Genomic DNA, 21,121 nt, shown 5'->3' on the forward strand with positions numbered 1-21,121 from the left:
AAAAAATAGAGAATGGGACACTGCTACAGATCAGAGGATAATTTTTAAAATTGAAAAAAATAAGTAGATACATAAAACTTCTAAACTGCTTTAGAATTTATCAAGATTAGTAATGGCTTTAAAACCTGGCTTTAAATTAAATGCACAGCCAAAGTCCAAACATTGTAAACTGAACCACTTTGCTTTTTCTATAATCTGAACACGGGAGTTTCTGCTCACGTGGGAGAGGGTGGGGATAATGATGTGGTCAGACTGTTGATGCCTGGGCTTTGGCTGAGAAGCATCAGTACTTGCAGCCCCTCCTGTGTTGCTGCTCTCCCCAACCAGTCCAAATCTGGTGAGAACCAAAGGCAGCTTTGTACTTTTTTGTTCTAGTATTTCCATGGGCGATTTAAGGCCCTTTGGCCCCTTGAGCATAATACTCTAGTTGTGAGAGGTAATTATACTGCTAACTTTGACCAATTTCCTGTAAGGAAAAGCAGGTGCCCTAGAAAGAGGTAGTGACACTTAACTCCTGATTATCATCTTAGGGTCTGAAATGTGCTTTGGAAGATACTAATTTGACTTTCACACCAACCCTAATCAGCCCCATTTTATAGATGAAGAAACAGCTTCAGAGAGGTTATGTGATTTGTCCAAGGTCATACAGTATGAAAAGCTGGGATTTGAACCCAGGTGTTTCAGATTCCAAATCATGCGCTCTGATAGGGGACTGGTCACCTGGGAAACAAAAAGATTTTGGTTATTTTTCCAGAAAAAGCAAAAGAAACTATTTCAATTATTCTTACCTGGTAGTGCAAAGATTATTTTTCTTACACCATCAATATCCAAAGTTGCAAATGTCGTTGGCAGGCTAGAGGAAAAGTAGAGGTTTTTTGTTAGTGACTGCTAAGCAACCTGAGTAGTAAGTTAAATACTGCAGTTTTCTTGTTACGTGGTTCTTCATACAGGTCACCTATTGTGTGAAAGTTCTTTTCTGTTGACTCTCCTTTAAATCTTTATAACCTGAAGTGTTTCGAGAGCATTTAAATTAATTCTTTTTTAGCATCTTCTGTTTTCAGGTAACCAAACTTCCTGGTTTTCTGTAGTTTACATTGTTTTCCTTCTTGCCAGTGCCATAGAAGCATATGCCAAATCCTGGAGTTTCTCCACCCCTCTAGTTAACAATGTCTATACGTTTTTTTTTCTGCTGGAGAATAACAATCATTCTTTTTATCTGAAGACTACCTGGTAATACATGTCTATCAGATAACTACCTATTGTTCAAGATGAGTATTTCTCAGTCCTTTAAGACTATACTCAGAAATAAACATAAAAGTTTCCCTCCTATGAAGGGAATGTTTTGAAATGTCAAAATAAATAAAATACCATGACTAGAACAAAATTAAAGCAATAGTAATTTAAGAATATTATCAAATTATACTTCCTCAAAAGTCTTACATGAACGCTCATCATGGGGGTGTGCAGAGGGGTGTGAGTGTGAAGAGGGCAGGTGGTTAATAATAGTGATTTTTTTTATTGATTACCCTTAATATAGAATTTCAGCTAAAATTTTTATTATATTAATGAATCTTGAGTGATGCAAAATTCTTAGGGAATGCTGAGATTTAAAAGTAGCTGAAAAATTACCCTTTTAAGCACCCAAATTGTTTTTCTTTTTACTATTTTTGCTCGTTGGTTGAAAGAAGAAAGGATCACTCACTCATTACCTTTTGCAATAATATGATGAACATTAATATTTTTGATGAATTACAGCCATCATTATGGATTGATTCTACTCTGCTATGATACAGAGATTTTGGGTCACAGGGGTATTAAACCATAACATAACAGTACACGTGGCGGTGTTTCTATAGTTCTTGTTTCTGTTGTTTTCCCCTAGTTTTTTTTCTGTAGGTCCCCTTAATGCTAGACTGCCATCATCTTGACCCTTAAAGCTGGCCTTTGGTTTGGGAACCAGAGAGCAGTAGTAATAGTTATATTGTTGGAATGATAATAATAATAGTAATGATAGAAGTTACTATTTTTAAAGAAACATCTAAGCATTATATCCATTATTTCATTTAATTCTTACAATAATTCCATGAGGTGACAATTGTCATCCCATTTTACAGATGAGGAAGATGAGAGAGAGATTAAGCAACTTGGCCAAAATTACTCAGATACTAAGATTTGAACCAAGGTTTTTCTAACTTTATGGCTCATAATTAGATAAGGCTCTCATAGGGTACACTGTGAAGTGTTATTACATGGACTTCGTAACATCTATTCTTGGCTACTCTGAGGCCTTTTTTTTGCTTACTTCCTGATTCTTTGCTGTGTTTTAGAAAACTGAGATTAGAATGTCATATCCATTTATAGATAGGTTATTTGGCAACGACTGTTACTGTGTGATGAAAATAATTTCCAAGATACATTTTTGACAACAGCTATGCTCACTGTAGATGACCCATAAAAAACTGTGATTGGTAGATCTGGTTGATAATATTCCAAATGCTTTTTGAGTATCTCCGTGTCTAAAAGGAAAGAGGTTAATTGCATTCTGAAGGTACTGTATGTGGGAAGAGCAAAGCTAAATTGTTCTTGAGCTTTTTATATTTCTTCTTATTCTACTATTAAGTAGCAATTACCTTTAAATTCTTCTTATCTTCAGACAAGTATAAAATTCTGGACAATTAAAGGAAGCCCATTTAAACTTCTAAACCACTTTTTTTTTAAAACAAACTAACACACATAATAAGATTGAGGAGGGAATGCATAACACCTTCCTTCTACTGTATTTAAAGCCAATTTAAATCATCTTTTGAACCTTGCAGACAGCTACTGTGATTTCTCTGAAGGTACTCATTTTAAAAAGATTCCATTACAATAAAACATTTTGTTATGTGCGCTGCTATCATGAGTGTTTTATTGCTAGACTGTGAAGTTTTTGTTTAGGATCTGGAAAGCCATTTCCTTGAAACTCAACACCTATTGTTCATTTTTCCTCTTGAGATCAGAATGTAACAGCTTTTATACAATAACCGAAGTCACAGAAGTCCTACAGCTGAAGTAAGTGGTAAATAATAGACTAAAAATAAAATGAATACCAAAATTATACATCATGGGTGCTGAGATTAATTTAAATAATAGATAATTTAAATAATAGATATTATACAAATATTTCTCCTCTAGAGGTGAGGGTAAGTAATGTCAGCTTCTTTCTCACTGCAAAGGAATAATCAATTCAATTTTTGAGATTAGTGAGAAGTACACTGACATACTTTTGGGATGTCCTCTGTATTCTAATCAAATTAGTACTGCCCATGGGGACAGAGTAAAAAAAAGCCTGTGTACTCATAGCATAATAATATTTGCTTAAGACAAGATATTCTTAATAGGAATGATCCCAATCCAACACCTTCAATAGTAAAAGGGCCTTGTCAGTGGCAGCATATCAGTGCAACTACAGAAATATAATGCCAAGAATTCTAAATTCTATTACATTGTGGAGAAGGCTTTAGGGACAATCTTAACTTCATATTTAAATGTAAAGCCTGATCTCTGCCTTAGAACTGACACAAGGTATCCAATAAATCGGAGATTAGGAGTGCTGGCTTGACACTTAAAAAAGGTTTCTGGAATTTGCTGCTAGTTCCCACGGCTCACTTGTAACAACTGGTAAGTCCCACCTCTACTTTCTCTTAGGGTTCATATGAGCACCCATCAGAGTATGACCCTGAACTAAAGCATCATTACTGTTGTCCCTGACAGCATGGAGGTGTGCTGGAATGCTCACCCACACACTGAGGGCTTTCAACAGTGTTTTTATAATGTTTACATACCACAGGTTTATAGAGGAGCAGGGGTCTCAACAGGCAGGCTGTTGTTTAAAGACATGGCCACACATATTTTATCAACACCAATGTTTGCATTCTTTGAGGATTTACAATGGATTACAGAACCTCCATTAGCCCTTCCTGAGGGAGCTATTAGTTTTCAGGAGATATGCAAGATCTAGGTATGTGGTTACTTTTCTTTCCTCTTGGGAGGTAGTAAGAAGCAGTATGAAACACTATTCATGAAGTATTCTTACAAAAAGAAAAAATTGAATCTGAATCTACTCGAACCTTTAGATCTAACTTCTGATGTACAGAATATACTGGAGAGAGACAGGAACAAATTAAATGCCACCACAAGGAAGCAATCAGCCAAATCCATTCACTAGGACAAAACTAGGACAAAAGATTCAGTTGCTTCAACAAGTCAGTGGCATGCCAAAAAAGGGGGGCGGTGGTTGGTAAATGTTCCTGTTTAATAGAAACTTAACCAAATACAGTGAGTAGACCTGACTTGAATCCTAATTCAAATAAAACATATGTAAGAAGGCATACTTTTCCTTGACATTTGGGAGAATTTTCAAATACGATCACGGTATTAGATGATACTGAGGTATTCTTATTTATTCTGTTACCTGAGATAATACCATTGTGATTATGTAAGAAAGTACTGCTGTTGTTATTAATATTTGAGATGTATACTAAAATGACATGTCTAGAACTTGCTTTAAAACAATCCAGCCCTCTGCCCCCCCAAAAAGGTGAAGAAGAGGATTGATAAAACAATTACAGAAAAATGGTTACTGAAGTTGGGCGATGGGTATATGGGGGTTTCATTGTACTCCCTGCTTTTGTGTACGTTTGAGAATTTTCATACTGAAATGTTATAAGTGAGAGAAAGAAGCAGAAAAAGAGAAGGAAGGAACTAGACATGGAAATTAAAGGGAGAAAAGGTTTGGAAAGTTGCTTTGCTTTGTTTAAACCAGACCCAGTGATTTATAAAGAAGATGAATTTCCATTTCAGATAGGATATACACTTGTTCAGAGAACTCTAATACTATAATATTTCTTTTATTAGAATAAATAATCCATAATAGAAAATGTAAAAAGAAAGCATTTAAAAACTTTGTTAGTCAAAGCAAGCCAAACCAACCCCACATATTAGATAACAAGATAATTTTCATACCCTGGTTTCATAAAAACCCTGCCAAAATGGATCTGGGCATGAAGATCAATGTCCAGCACCTGCTTGAGATAGTCCTGCAAATATGAAAAATAATCACTTTACTTTAGAACATTCTAACATCAGACTTTCAAACTTTAAATGAAAAAAAATAAATTTGTAAGATTGAAAAGAAAAGAAACACCTTATTTTAGTGAAGTTGATTTAAGACAAATATTCCTTCATTCCTCATTCATTTATTCATTCAGTAAATATTTACTGAGCACCTGGTATATGTTGAGTATCAATCTATGTACAGGGAGATACAGCCTGGAGCAAAAGAAACAATGTCCCTTCCCTCATAAAAGGTACATTCTAATAGAAGTAGTTACATAGTAAACCAAGTAACCACATTAACATATAAATCATTACTTGATAGGTTGTTGTCTCTCCTTTAAGACAGATTTTTATGTCTGAGAATGGATGTTAATAAATATGACTTAAGTAGCTGTGCCTGGGCAGGGAAGCCACATGTATGCATCACACACTATTCTGTCTAATAACTTAAAATGACGCACATTCCTTGAGGAGACACTTGGACATTTGCCCACAGATTACCAAATCTAATAAGTCAACTAAAAATGTAGGGAGGGAGCTCTAAAACGGAAAGTCAAGGGTGTTTAATTGCTCCAACTTTATATTCTGCTATTACCAACACAACCAACCTAAGGTTATGACCAACCCAGAGCCATCTGACAAAACATGATCTTTGGAAAGGAAAGGCAATACTGGCTTGTAGTTGGTTTTGTAAACATAAAGAAAAAAATTGCAGTTTAAAAAGTTTCTCTTAAGTAATACAACCTCTTGGTCTATTACTGAGTTTCCTGCTCACTAATCCAAGATTCTAGTAACCTACTAAAATTTTAAATATTTCACAAGTTATGGGACACTTTTATTTTTTTTGCGGTACGCGGGCCTCTCACTGTTGTGGCCTCTCCTGTTGCAGAGCACAGGCTCCAGACGCGCAGGCTCAGTGGCCATGGCTCATGGGCCTAGCCACTCCGCGGCACGTGGGATCTTCCCGGACCGGGGCACGAAGCCGTATCCCCTGCATCGGCAGGCGAACTCTCAACCACTGCACCACCAGGGAAGCCCGGGACACTTTATTTTTAAAAGCTGTTTCCTTCTATCTCCACAGCCTCAACCAACATCATCTCACCTGAATTACTGAAATAGGTCTCTCTGCCAACACTCCTGCCCTCCTCCAATTTATTCCCGCCACAGTAGTGAGAGAGGCCTCCTGGAAACAAATCTGATCAAATCAATATATAATACTTCAATAACTTCCCGGTTTCCAGAAACAAGTCTCAGCTTTTAAATATCATAGCTAAGATTCTTGTATTTTCTAGTCCCCTTTTGCCAATCATTGCTCTTATCAGGCAATCCTTTTCCCACCAGCCTGATTCCTCTTCCTTAATCTCTCTCTCTCTACATTCCAGCAGGACTATATTGCTGTCAGATTTTACACTTTCTTGCCTCAAATCTTTGAAAATGTTCTTCCTTCCGTTTAGAATACTCTTTCTTTCCACCCTCCTCTCTCTCAATCTCTGAGATGACTCTCAATCTCAGTCATCTTCTCAGCCTCCCCTGAATTCCCAGGGCTGGATAGTAGATTGATTAGTGTTTATTTTTAGGTTATATTATTAGATGCAATAATTTAGAATTTACTTGATGAACTGATCCATGTACATATATGAATAGGAAATGTCCCTCCACCTAATATCTAGTAATCCTTTTTATCTTAATTTTCTCTGATATCAAGAGAGTCATACCAGCTATCTTTCCTTGTAACATTTTTCTCATCTTTTACTTTCAATGAGCTGTGTCCTTATATTTAAGGTGGGTCTCTTATAAGCACCATGCAATTTGTTGTTTTTTAAAATCCAGAATGACAATTTTTAATTGGAGGACTCAGTCCATTTACACTTAATATAATTATTGCTATATTTGGGGTTTAAAACTATTGCCCTCCTATTCATTACCTATTTGTCACTTTTGTTTTTATTTTTTTCTTCTTTCATGTCTTCTTCCAATTCACCAAAATTTTTTGTTATTTAATTTTCTTTTTCTTCTATTTGTTAGTTACACATTCTCTTACTATTTTAGTGGTTATTTTAGAGATTACAACATGCATTCTTAACTTACTACAATCTATCATAATTTGGTATTTTTATCACTTCCCAATGTAAGAACTTTAAAACATGTTAACTCCATCCATTCCTCTTTCCTTTTTGTGCTATCTTGTATCATATACTCTATATACATTATAAATATGTGTGTGTGTATATATATAACTATTATATATATACATTCTACATATACTATACAGACAATATATACTCTATATATTCAATATATATTTATATACATTTAAACCTCAAGATAACAATTCATTTACATTTACTCACATATTAATCCTTTCCTTTGCTCTTTAGTCCTTTCTACATTTTCATGCTTCTATAATCTTTCCACCTGAAAAACTCCCTTTAGGATTGGTCTGTTCAGTTTTTATCTAGTTCAGTTCCACACTAGCTTTTATTTTCTTTCAGCATTTTACAAATGCCATTCCATTGTTCTCTCTCTTTTATGTTTTAGAAGTTCTGTTTTGAACACATTGATTTTGTTTTTAATATTTTATTTTATTTTGGCTGTGTCGGGTCTTCATTGTGGCATGTGGGATTCTCTCTAGTTGTGGCGTGCAAGTTTTCTCTCTCTAGTTGTGGTGTGCGGGCTCCAGGGTGCATGGGGTATGTAGTTTGCGGCACATGGGCTCTCTTGTTGAGGCGTGCAAGCTCAGTAGTTGTGGTGCGTGGGCTTAGTTGCCCTGCAGCATGTGAGATCTCAGTTCGCCGACCAGGGATTGAACCTGTGTCCCCTGCATTGGAAGGCAGATTCTCTACCACTGGACCACCAGGGAAGTCCCTCCATTGTTTTCTGAGTTCCATAATTTCTGTTTAAATCATTTCTGTTAGTTCTATTTTTGGTCCTTTGAAGGTAACATGTCCTTCTGGTAAGATGTTTCTCTTTGTCCTTGGTTTTCAGTAGTTTTGCTATGACTACCTATGTATGGTTTCTTTGTATTTATCCTGCTTGAGATTAGCAGAACTCCTTGAATATCTGGCTTTATGTCTTTTATTAGTTTTGGAAAACTCTCTGCCAGTATCTCTTAAATATTGCCTTTGTTCACTCTCTCCTTTCCTTTTGGGACTCCAATTACACATATGTTACACCTTTCACCAAATCCCATACGTCTTTTATGCTCTTTTCCATATTTTTTCCAAATTTTCATTTAGTTTTTATAAATAGATTCTAATTTTCTAGTGAAATTCTTTGTCATTTCTTTTTCTTAAACACATTAATTACAGTTTTTAAAAGTCCATATGAGGCAATATAAATGTCAGGACCATTTTTAGGGTTGTACTATCTTGTTTTCCCTTCTAAATTTTTAGTTATTTTGTGCTATTTCTGGTATTTCTGGTAAAGTCCAAACATTATATATGAAAAAAATTCAGAGGTTTTGAATGATGATATATTTCTCCAGAAAGAATTTAATTTCTTCTGGCAGCTTAACTAAGATTACCTTGATATAATCAGAGACTGAGATAATTTGAGGCTCAATTGCAGTCTTTGAGAAGACTGCTTTTTTTTCCAGTTTGTCCTTATTCTTAGATCACAGCACTTCAAGGGTTTAAATTGAAAGCCTGAGATATTTGCCAGGGTCCTTCCTCCGCGGCAAGTCTTGAACTCTTAAGACTTTTGAAAACTCTACTTATTTTCTTAGCCTTTTAGCTATTCTGTTATGCTTAGATTCTTGACCTCTTGACCATTACATCATCCCCTGTCCCTCCTGGCTTAGGAGTTAGTAAATGCCTTGAGGAAATATATGGTGAAGAATTCCAGTTCAACTTCTCTGTGGTTCACTTTTCTCTGAGATCTTGGTGCCTTGAATCCCATCTGTCTTGGTTGTTCTCTTTGGACACCTTTTTCTTATCCTTTAAAAAAATTTACATAGCTTTTATCTATTTATTTTTAATAAATTTATTTATTTATTTATTTTTGGCTGTGTTGGGTCTTTGTTGCTGTGCACAGGCTTTCTCTAGTTGCAGCGAGTGGGGGCTACTCTTTGTTGTGGTGGGCTGACTTATTGCGATGGCTTCTCTTGTTGAGGAGCATGGGCTCTAGGCACGTGGGCTTCTGTAGTTGTGGCACGGGGGCTCAGTAGTTGTGGTGCATGGGCTTAGTTGCTCCGCGGCATGTGGAAACTTCCCGGACCAGGGCTCGAACCTGTGTCCCCTGCATTGGCAGGCAGATGATTAACCACTGTGCCACAATAGCTTTTATAGTTGTCCTTGGTGGAAGAGTTGGTCCAAATAAGCCACTCCATCATAGTAGAAGCAGAAATCTCCAGGCCTTTCTTATGTGTTCTTATAGTACTATGTCCTCCTGACATCATACACTTAAGGAATACTGCAGTTGCCTGATAACAGATATGTATCCTTTATTGTACTATAAAGTTTTTGAGATCAGAAACCCTCTGTATATATATAATGAGTCCATGGTGATTAGCACATGACTTTCATTCATTCATTTGCTAGTTCAACAAATATTTTTGAGTGCCTACTATGTATGAGGAATTCTATTTGTGCTAGAGATTTAATAGTGAACAAGATACATATGGTCCCTGGTACAAGGATGTCCTGTCATAGTTTATTGGAGGAGGAGACAGCCTAAAATAAGTAAAACAACAAATAAAATAACTATAAAGTGTGGTACATGCTATGAAGGAAAAAAGCAGGTGCTGGGATAGAGAATAACGGTATGAGGTGGAGAATAAGGAAAGGCCATTTTAAAAGAGGTGGTGAGGATGAGAAGGACTCAGCCATGAGAAGTGTGGAGGGATGAGAATTCCAGACAGAGGAAAGTATATACAAAACCTTCAAGAGCAGTAAAGAGTGTGTCTAGAACTGAAAAGACAATGGAAGGTAGTGAATGAATAGGAAAGAGGCATAAGGGGAGGTTGGAGAGATAGGCAGAGGCCACACATGCAGGGCCTTGTGGGTAATGATACAGAATTTGGAAAGCATATATGCTCACTACATACTTATTAAATGAATGAAAGTATTTTATTTTTCTTGAAAAAAAAGGATTTCTGTTGTAAAAATGCCCCCTTTCATTCTTTCTGAACATGAAGAAATGCTTCATGTTTCTTGTGATGGAAAGCTTGTACCAGACATAGCAATAAAAGCTGAGAACCATCACTGTTCTTAAGTTTCTGTCTACCTGTAGAAGCAGGAAGGACCTCTGTCTGATGTTCTGAAAGCTAGATCCAGATAGGAAGAAGAAACACGAATGGATGAAGGAGACAGGTCTTTTCCTCAACTCAGGTAAGAACAAACACTGTCAGATAAATTATGAAAGACTTTGAAATGGGCAAAAAAGATTATTGGATGTCCAAACAACCTTCTTGGTTATTTGTGCCTTTCATTGTCTTTGTGCTATTTTATAAAAATTAAGCTGTAGAAATCTGATGGTGAACATGATTAGTATCCAAAGAAATGCAAGTTAATTCTGTCGGTGGCGGTGTAATTGATTATTCTCCTGTGGATATAGAACAGTTCTGCATCCATTAGCAGACTGATTTCAGCATTTATGATTACCTATAGGTGTCTCTGTTCTTTGAATTCTTAGAACCAGTTGCAACATCTTACTGGTTCCCTCATTAATTTATGAGTTAAATAAAATCATTGACACATGTTCATTTTATAAAATAAAAAAATATATGAGATTCATGATTTTATCTTTAAAAAACTATACCTTAACAATTCTGAAGGCTCCACTGAGATGCCGTATTGATTTATCTGACAAAACCAAGTAAACTCAATTGCCAGAAAAGTGCATTTTATGGGTGGCTTAAACCTGCATACATCGTTCTTTGGTTTCTGGAGTGTATTCCAAGTAGTAATAAAACCTGAAATCTGCTAACTTTGGGTTTCTCTATTTTTGCCTCCTCTATTAATTTTGGTGCTATGCATGGCCAATAAGGTATTCCCCTTTGTAGCATCAATGATTGAGAATTCGGTTTTATGGTCTGACCATTTGGTGATTCCTATAAATGGGTGATTGAAATCTATTCTCTGTTAGGTAAGAGAAGATAGAGAATCTGGTTTGTTAGTCTTTCTTGTTTGTTTGTCTGTCATTTTGAGCCTAAACCAATTAAGAATTTTGTGACCTCTAGGAAGGAAAATAGCTCTTTATTTGTAGACTATTTTTGTTTGTTTGTTTGTTTCTGTATTTACTCTTAATCTGTGGTTGAAGTTGTAGAGCTGAAGCTGTATTTTGAAAAAAAAAATTTATTTATTTGGCTGCATTGGGTCTTAGTTGTAGCGCTCGGGATTTTCATTGTGGCAAGTGGGCTCTTCATTGCAGTGCGTGGGGTTCTCTCTAGTTGTGGCATGCAGGCTCTAGAGCATGCGGGCTCAGTGCTTGCAGCATGTGGGCTCTCTTGTTGTGGCACACAGGCTCTCTAGTTGCGGCGCACAGGCTTAGTTGCCCTGCAGCATATGGGATCTTAGTTCCCCGACCAGGGATCAAACCCACGTCCCCTGCATTGGAAGGCGGATTCTTAACCACTGGACCACGAGGGAAGTCCCTGAAGCTGTATATTCTTTATGTGGTTGTGTGTCTATGTGTCTGTGATCCAGGAAGGCATTTATCTTGTTTTGTGAGTGTGAAATGTTTTCCTATTTCTGGAGGGTATTCATAAATTATATGCCTGTGAGACCACCATGCACAGTGGGCCTTCCTCGGAGTATGCTGCAGATTCAGGGTGTCCCCTACTACCCTGGCTCTCTCCATTTGAATTTGAATGTGATGGAGGTGTTGCAGGGGAAACACAAGAGCCTCTCATCCCCAACTCTCTGGTTTAGCAGGACATGAAGAGAAGAGCCCTGATCTTAGGCCCACAATAAAGTTTGCTTTGCCAACGGGGAGAAAAATGAACACACTGAAACACTTCTAATGTCTCTTAAATTAAAGATACTCTATTCTGATTCATTTAGAGAGATAAGTACTTACATAAATAGAATATTCCTAAAGTTCCCAGATAATAAGAAAATTTATCTTATACTATTTTAAATATGCTGCACTAAAAAAAATTCTTCTTATAATTTTAAGAATAAAGTTCACATAGTTAAGGTAAATCTCTGGCAAATGAGACTAGCTTAATTATTTTGGTTAATAAGCAAACCCAGCCATGTTCTTTCTCTTATCAGTGTTAAGTAGGAAAATACATTTTATTTTGCTTGGGTTTGCTTTTTCCTAAAATTATATAGGTTACTCATCAAAGAGTCTAACGCTATTCTTATATAATACTTAAGACTGTGAAAAATCTAAAATTTGTTCAATGAAATAGAATCATTATTCTGACAAACTTTTAATTTCAATAGTAATTATGTTTGTAGAATGTCAGCTTGAAAATAATTTTCAAGATTTTTAAGTAATTTAAAATCTTGAACAGTTATTAAATTGATTAATTAATGAATAATCATGAGATACCTTGATTTCTAAGTACAATAGGATACTTGATCACTGCTTACTAAGCATGACTTTTAGTTAATACATTATACTTTGCTTCTTATTTTAATATGCCATAGAGAGGATAGATATATCTTTGGGTCGTGTTAATGAGTATGTTTTCATTTTTGCTACATTAAGAAGGTACAAAGGGGATGTGTGTGGCTGTACAAAGTTGTATTCTGTGTTTATGAACTTTGCTAGTCTGCTAAAATGCTTACATATGATTTGTCAATGACTGATGCCCCCTAATTTTTTCTGTGAAATAGAAATTAGTGATTTTCTTAAACATTATAATAAATATGGGTGGTTGCAATTATGTTAGAAGTAATCATGACAGACAAGTAAACTATGCATATTCTTTCACTTTTCAGGAAAAAAAAATATTTAAAAAAAAGTCCAATACTCAAAGTACTTGGTCTCAGGACCCTTTACATGCTCTTAAATTAAAATCCATTAAGGATCCCTAGAGCTTTTGTTATGTGGGTTATGTCTATCGATATTTACTGTATTAGAAATTAAAACTAAGAAGTTAAGAATATTTATTTGTTGGTTCATTTGTAAACAGCAGTGATGAAGCTATTTCATGTTAACATAAGTAACTTATTGTTTATACATTGTTCTATAATTTAAAAAATCTCTTTAATGCTCAGCTTAATAGAAGTCAGGTGGATTCTCTTATTTGCTTCTGTATTCAGTCTGATGAGATATTATAGATCATACAGTCACTGGAAAAACTCACTATACAGTCATGAGAGAAGGAAAATAAAAAAGTCAAATAAAGTCTTAGTTTTATTATGAGAATAGATTTAACCTTGCAGACCCACTTAAAGAGTCTCCAGGACCCTCTTTGGTCTGGAGACCACTCTTAGTTCTAAAGTAAAGTGTCAGTTTGTTCCAACATATAAAAAAAGCATAATAAAGGACAAAACTCTGAAAATGACTTTGATTTGCCTTGGTTTAATTACCTGTGTTTGAAATGAAGCTGAGAAATATATTAAAATTTTAGTAAGTTCACTCAGTTTTGATGAGCTTACTTCTTTGCTTTACTGATTAATGCTTTCCCTATGATATGTAAGGTTATTCTTTTTGTGTAATATGCCTTTTTGTTTATTTTGTCTTTGATTATTTAAGGAAATGAAAAAGTATAGAACAAAGGTTCATAATTCATGAATAAGCCAATATTATTTATGATGTTACCTTCTATGCTTGTTTTCCAATATTTTATTGTTGCTTTGAAAAATTAGGTAACCAAGTATATTTCTTAGGTACCTATCTTAATCAGGTGCCCAATTTTTTTTTTTTTTTTGACAACTCTTTTTTGCCTTCTAAAGATCAGATCTAAATTTAGGGAAAAAATTTTTTTTCAGAATATCTTCAACGCCTAAGACTATGTTTGAAACTTCCTAGAGGGCCCCTAGAAAGTCACGAAGATTTGTTCTTTCATCTTATAAAAAGAGAAATTAGAAATAGTTAGGTTTGTTTGATATGTTACCGTTACAGGAGTTTCAGAGGAAGGGAGTTACTGTTACATCTGAGAAGAAAGGCTCACTGTGCTCTAGGTTAGGTTTATGCAGGTAAAATGTCATTAATATAATGTTTCAGAAATTGTATGCTTTATGGGAAGTATCTGGAGATTTGACAATGCCCTTGCTGTTCATAATATGTTTTCACCCTCAGGGGAAACACTCACCAAAACTTTTATGAAATAGTTACCTACTGTATACCAATAGAGAATCTTACTTATCTTCTAATATTATTGGTTACAGTAATAAATTAAGCACAGCTATTAAATATCTACTAGCTAAGGAAAGCCTCTGTTTTACTTTGATGCTGGCCTGAAGGCTCTGCTATATAAGTTACAGTAAATAGTTTGTGTCTGCAACAAAGACAGACTCAGAGCACTAGGGAAAAGGACAATCACAGGTATTTTGAACTATTGATGCTTCAAAGAATAGTCTCTAGGGTACAGGCTGCTGAGGTGATATAGCTTAGATAACTTTTGTACAGTACCAGTGGACTGAGTCAGGAATCCCAGGACTCTTTAGAATGAAAACAGATGGTTTCAAGAAAGCAGACTGCTAACCCAAGATCTAGCAGAACAAGAAAACCATGGGACTAAATGAAATGTTAAGGGAAATAAAAAATATTGTAACACATTATTTATTTGTTTGGAATATTGTTCATTAATTTTAATATTCTATTGCTATATGGCTGTAGATGTGTAAAACAAACTCAAGGAGACCTATATGGTTAATTAATACTTTTGTTGCTAAATAATCAGGGCAAACCTATGAGACCAGTCCTTTTCTGTGATCAGTAATGATCTTTGTGATTATTTTGATCATATGGGGTGGGGGAGACACTGTTAGGAAAAATTAAGAGACCTTGAAATAGGAAGAAACAATTATTTGATGTCCAGTCTAGCGTATCCTTATCGATTATCTACACGTTTCATTGTCTTTGAGCTATTTTACAATTCAGTAAGTGGTGGAAAATTTATAGTAATGCACACAATCCTTTAGTTTTTAGGGCAGAAAGCAAATACTGTTTACTTGAAACTTTTGGTGTTTTATAAAAATGAAAACTCTTTGCAAAGGCTATGTGAAACAGGAGGAGGTGGGGGTGGGGAGAGATTTTGAGGGAAGCAACTATGGAAGAGTCATTTCTCCTTGGCTGAGAAGAGGATAGAGGTCTGTGGGTCCCACAAGCAGCAGGGGCCCCTTTCCTCTGCCCTAAGACTCCCAGTCTCCCCATAATCCCAGTGCTATTAGCATGGCCCAAAAGAACAAAGATCTGAGATCTAATGGCATGACAAGGACACTCTAGATGTGTCCAGCGAAGACTGGTGACCAGATGTGTCTCCTTGATGCTCTGTTGCCTCTTAAGCCCCTCCCAGTTCTTTGGCATAATTTTTGGAGGCAATTAGTCCTATAGTGGCTTAAACAAAATTTCCTGCCAGTTCTGTAGCATAGGTACTCACAGTAGAATTTAAGTTGAATCACATAAATAAATTTCTTGTGTACCTGAGTTTCTGCACTTAAAATTCATGTATGCTACATAATGCTTCTGGATCTTTCCTTGACTAACTTCCCTGTCTTTTCAGTGACTGGTTTTCAGGCTCTGCCCTTGGGCTGAAGCAGATGTTCTCTCTCTTACACTTTTCTTTCTTTCTGCTACTGAGGTACACTGGAATTCTTTTGGGGACTAGAATTTGCAGGCTGGCAGGAGTTTGCTGCATTGATGCTTTCTCTCTTTCTTCCTGGTTCTTCTTTCATATGATTCCCCCTCAAGGAGTTAGGAAGGACAATTATTAGCTCCTATGGAATACTCTGGGATGCCCAGTTCCTAAAAATCTCCTTCCTAGTAAATTAAAGGTTTAGTGTAAGTATCTTACCACACAGAGAGTAAAAAAAGAAAACCAATATGCTTTACTATATTGGCTGTTGACCTGTGAGCAAATCCCTGGGATAAATGACATCTTTGTTAGCACTAATAAAGAAGGTTAAGGTCCAGAAGTGTTCTGTTCTTACCATAATTGAGCCACAATTGCCAAGCCTATGTAAGCTATAAGCTTGTTGCCTCTTCAGAAGTACTGGAAAAGCAAACTTCTGCTCTGCCAAATAGGTACTGTCTCATAATTAAGTTCATTAGCAACCAAGATAAGTTTTATACGAAATACTCCCTGGAAATAAGAAATTTAAAATTTAAGTACTCTTAACTTCAGGGTTTGCCCTCATGATGCTCAGAGCACATCGGGCAGTTTGATGGTAATGATAACAGACATGTTGCAAAGTATTTCTTATAGCTTTGCTACAATGCAGACCTCAGCCTAGCCTTTGTGATCTTGGGAGAGGACTGCAGCAATCTGCTCTACCCAGGGCTCAAGACCTCTAGGAGACTTTGAGGGAAGACTGACCCAGCAATCTGTCTGCTATGAAGAGAATACCTATCTACATTTTAACACCTTCACTCCTGGATTTAATTTGAGATGGTAAGCTCTCTGACTTATCTGCACTGCATACCTTTTAGAATGCCCAGAAATTTCTGAAGCCCTGTGGATTTTCAGCTTTGTGGGAGTCTGGTTATGGATACCAGATGACTACCACACCACTGTTAATCAACTGCATACTTCATGAACCTCATTTTTTCATACCTTTTCCCCCATGGACACACCCCCTGATGTGATGATGACATCAGCACGACTGATACCCTCATTCAAGGCATTGAGTAAGTCATCTGGGCTGGAAAAAAAATAAAGACAAATAAATTAACACACAAGGAAAAGGTTTAAAATATAGTGCCAACTAAAAACTAGACCACCTATTCAACGAGTAGGCATTAACATGAGTTCAGCACAAAAGTCTGTATGAAGTGGGAATCAAAAAGGTCTCTGCACAGTAAAAGCATAACTCATTGTGGAGAAAGAAACTTGTAAGTGTGGAAATAGTAGTTACTGGTACTTTCACAGGCTTTTTACTCAACAAGGCAGTATAATGAGGGGAGACAGTGAGGTGTGGATAGGCTGCCTAACCATCCCAGTTTGCCTAGGAGTATCTCAGATGTAGTGCTGAAAGTTACACTGCCTAGGAGTATCTCAGATGTAGCGCTGAAAGGTACACTGCCTAGGAGTATCTCAGATGTAGCGCTGAAAGTTACATTTCCTAGGAGTATCTCAGATGTAGCGCTGAAAGGTACACTGCCTAGGAGTATCTCAGATGTAGCGCTGAAAGTTACATTTCCTAGGAGTATCTCAGATGTAGCGCTGAAAGTTACATTTCCTAGGAGTATCTCAGATGTAGCGCTGAAAGTTACACTGCCTAGGAGTATCTCAGATGTAGCGCTGAAAGTTACACTGCCTAGGAGTATCTCAGATGTAGCGCTGAAAGTTACACTGCCTAGGAGTATCTCAGATGTAGCGCTGAAAGTTACACTGCCTAGGAGTATCTCAGATGTAGCGCTGAAAGTTACACTGCCTAGGAGTATCTCAGATGTAGCGCTGAAAGTTACACTGCCTAGGAGTATCTCAGATGTAGCGCTGAAAGTTACATTTCCTAGGAGTATCTCAGATGTAGCGCTGAAAGTTACACTTCCTAGGAGTATCTCAGATGTAGCGCTGAAAGGTACACTTCCTAGGAGTATCTCAGATGTAGCGCTGAAAGGTACACTGCCTAGGAGTATCTCAGATGTAGCGCTGAAAGTTACACTGCCTAGGAGTATCTCAGATGTAGCGCTGAAAGGTACACTGCCTAGGAGTATCTCAGATGTAGCGCTGAAAGGTACACTGCCTAGGAGTATCTCAGATGTAGCGCTGAAAGTTACACTTCCTAGGAGTATCTCAGATGTAGCGCTGAAAGGTACACTTCCTAGGAGTATCTCAGATGTAGCGCTGAAAGGTACACTGCCTAGGAGTATCTCAGATGTAGCGCTGAAAGTTACACTTCCTAGGAGTATCTCAGATGTAGCGCTGAAAGTTACACTTCCTAGGAGTATCTCAGATGTAGCGCTGAAAGGTACACTTCCTAGGAAATTTCAGGCACACCAGGACAGTCGATCGCCCTAGGTGTTGGAGACTTAGGACTCTTTAGAGGGAATATGACTTAATTTAGTTAGGCCTTGAGAAATGGGCTGAATTTTTACAGGTGGGAAGGAATGGGAAAGGGCCTTGTAAGCAAGAGGATCGGACTGTGATGGAGCCTGTGGTGTTCTCGATGAATGGGGAAAATGAACTGCTTGGGTGAGGGATCTGACTTGGAACGGCTGGGATAGGTAGTGTAGGGCATGATTTTGGAGGGCTCTCAAGGTCAAGAATTTGAACTTCATCTAATGGGAAAAGGGTGGGGGGGTCCCTAAAAATATAAAGAGCCAGTAGGTGTTTATTGGGAAAAGGGTAGAGAAAAAAAGAACAAGGAAGGCAGAGACAGTATGAGATATTTTGAGAGGATAAAGGGACAGGGTGAATGTTAGGGATTGAAATTAGTGAGATTCCTCACAGTCAACTGAAAAGACAAGTGCACCAGGCCTGCTCTGATTGTACAGATGGAAGGCCTGGGAGGAAGGATGGCGTGAAATCAACAGGCTTATCCTATTGATGTTAGAAGGGTTGCAAAGGCCTAACCTGAGATTAATCAAGTGAGAAAAAAACAAAATGCCAACCATCAGGGTTTCTGGAGAGATAGGAAATCAGGCAATAGCTGAAAGGGACTGTTTAGTCACAATTTTAAATGCATACAAAGCTACTGGGCAATGTGCACTGCACTTGCATTTACCTTCAAATGATGGAGTACAGAAAAGGTGCCTTTTGAGGAATATTTGTTCAGCCTAAACCCTTGTTTTCTAAGAACTTTTTACCCTGTGTAGAAGGGAGGTATTTCCCTTTCTCCTCCACAGACATTTTTTTTTTTTTTGCAGTACGCAGGACTCTCACTGCTGTGGCCTCTCCCATAGCGGAGCGCAGGCTCCAGACGCGCAGGCTCAGCGGCCATGGCTCACAGGCCCAGCCGCTCTGTGGCATGTGGGATCTTCCTGGACCGGGGCACAAACCCGTGTCCCCTGCATCGGCAGGCGGACTCTCAACCACTGCGCCACCAGGGAAGCCCTCCATAGACATTTAACATGTACATTTAAAAAGGGAACAATCCTGGCTTCTGATGCTCTAGTTCTTGTTTTTAGTCCTTCCTGAGGCATATTCTTGGTCTTGTGCTCCAGGAGACAACTCTTCCCATAAATCTTCCCATAAATCCCCCCCTTTGCTTAAACTAGAATCAGCAGGTTTTTGTTAACTTGAAATCAAATGATGTCTCAATGGCATAGCATATGTTCTCCCAAATCTCTCATGGTAGTGAAGTTTGTTCATATCCTTTTCCCTTGATGCACTATTTCATGGGAGGATGAGGAGGAGGGAGAGGAGATGAAGGAGGAGGAGGAAGAGAGGAAAAGGAGGAGGAGGAGGAGATTTGTAACTAGCACAAATTTTATCCGGGGTGACAGAGGTAAGGAGAGGAACTTGAGATCTACCGGAGAGGCTCTTCAGGAGACAAAGTTGGGAGGTGGCACATTACAGAGATTAAGAGTGTGAACTCTGGAGTCAGACTGCCTGAGTTTAGATCCTGGTGCTACTACCTGCTAGATGTAGAACCTTGGACAAGTTGCTAAACCTTTCTTTGCCTTAGTTTTCCATCTGTAAAGTAGGGATAGTATAGGGTTGTTATGTGGGCTAAGTAACATAATATATATGTTTGTGGGATAGTACCTGGTACAAACTGAGTTTATAAGAAAGGTTGGTTGTCGTTGTCATTACTGTGGTACTGACAAAAGTTATCATACAAACCTAACAACCTGGCAGAGTTCAACTTTAGCATATTTGACTGTTTTTATTTAGGAGAATATCTATGACTAACACAGAAGAAAATCATAGATTGGACCTCAAATACATTCACAGAACTGTATGTGAAAAGCCCAAAGGGCTCAATAAATAAGCTAGGCCTGGTTCCAGCCTGAATAGTTCCATTTACTATTAGGTTCTCTTACTGACTCTAGATAAAATTCTTCTGCTCCTCAAGCACTGGCCTGTCCATGAGTGTACCAGAGGTTGTTTGGCTTTGGTGAGCAAGTTCCCAAGGAGACAACAATAAAAGTTTGAAAAATGGCTCACATGAGGTTCAATCTATAACACAGAGATCCTTTGAAATCATCTAGTTAATTGCTTACGCAGCCAAAAAGATTCCCAGGTGTTCAATGAAGGTCGGATCTATGTGTAAAACATTAAAAAAAAAAAAAAAACTTAAAAAAAAATCCCTGACATGAATTTTGAAGCTAATTTGGTTGGGCAAACATCTTGGAAGAATTATATTAAAAAATGGGTGTATTTTTGAACTATGTATTTTGAACAGATTTTTCATCAATCTTTTTCATTTAGCTTTAGGGAAAAAGATAACAAATTACTCTTTTGTACTGAAATACTATAAGATATGTATGTGATGGATTCCTGACCACTGCATGCCCAGCACTCTGGTCCCCTTGCCTTGCTGAATCATTAAGCTGAGCCAAATTGTTGGCTATGGAGTAAATGGGAAAAACATCACAAACACAGGGTGATGTGGGATGTGATTCAGGTGAAGGGACAATGACTATTATCAACACAACATATAATTTTGTGTTAGTATAAGAGACATTTGCTAATTCTACCAATCTTACAATATTTAATTTATAGCTTGTCAACTCTACAGGATTATGGCAAAGTCACTGGAAACAAAGCAGCAGTGACATACACATCAACATCTTTGTAGGTGGGTAAAGTTCCTGGGACAGGCTAGCTGATGGCTGCAAATAAACATACTTTTCAGTGATTTTTTTCCCCCTTATTCCTTGTTTTCATATTATCTGGGAAAGACTTTTTCCTATTTTGTAAAACTGCAGAGTCATCAACTCTTCACATGATATTTTCTAACTTGCAGAAATAAACTAAAAGGAATTTTATATCAAGCAAGTCCTTACTATAATTTATTAT

General features: G+C 37.2%; 1 protein-coding gene across 2 annotated transcripts in view; it reads right to left on the minus strand.

Moving 5' to 3' along the window:
• The window catches only part of GPHN (gephyrin), a 601,186-nt gene that overhangs the window by 12,495 nt on the left and 567,570 nt on the right, over window positions 1-21,121 (minus strand). For both annotated transcript variants that reach the window (XM_024747262.1, XM_024747261.1), the window contains 3 exons: window positions 16,769-16,856; window positions 5,005-5,078; window positions 789-853 (listed from right to left, as the gene is read on the minus strand). In XM_024747262.1, the coding sequence (XP_024603030.1) occupies window positions 789-853; window positions 5,005-5,078; window positions 16,769-16,856 (227 nt within the window). The remainder of the gene's footprint in view (window positions 1-788; window positions 854-5,004; window positions 5,079-16,768; window positions 16,857-21,121) is intronic.

This window comes from Neophocaena asiaeorientalis, unplaced genomic scaffold (assembly GCF_003031525.2).
Source record: "Neophocaena asiaeorientalis asiaeorientalis breed wild unplaced genomic scaffold, Neophocaena_asiaeorientalis_V1.1 scaffold398, whole genome shotgun sequence".
NCBI lineage: Eukaryota > Metazoa > Chordata > Mammalia > Artiodactyla > Phocoenidae > Neophocaena > Neophocaena asiaeorientalis.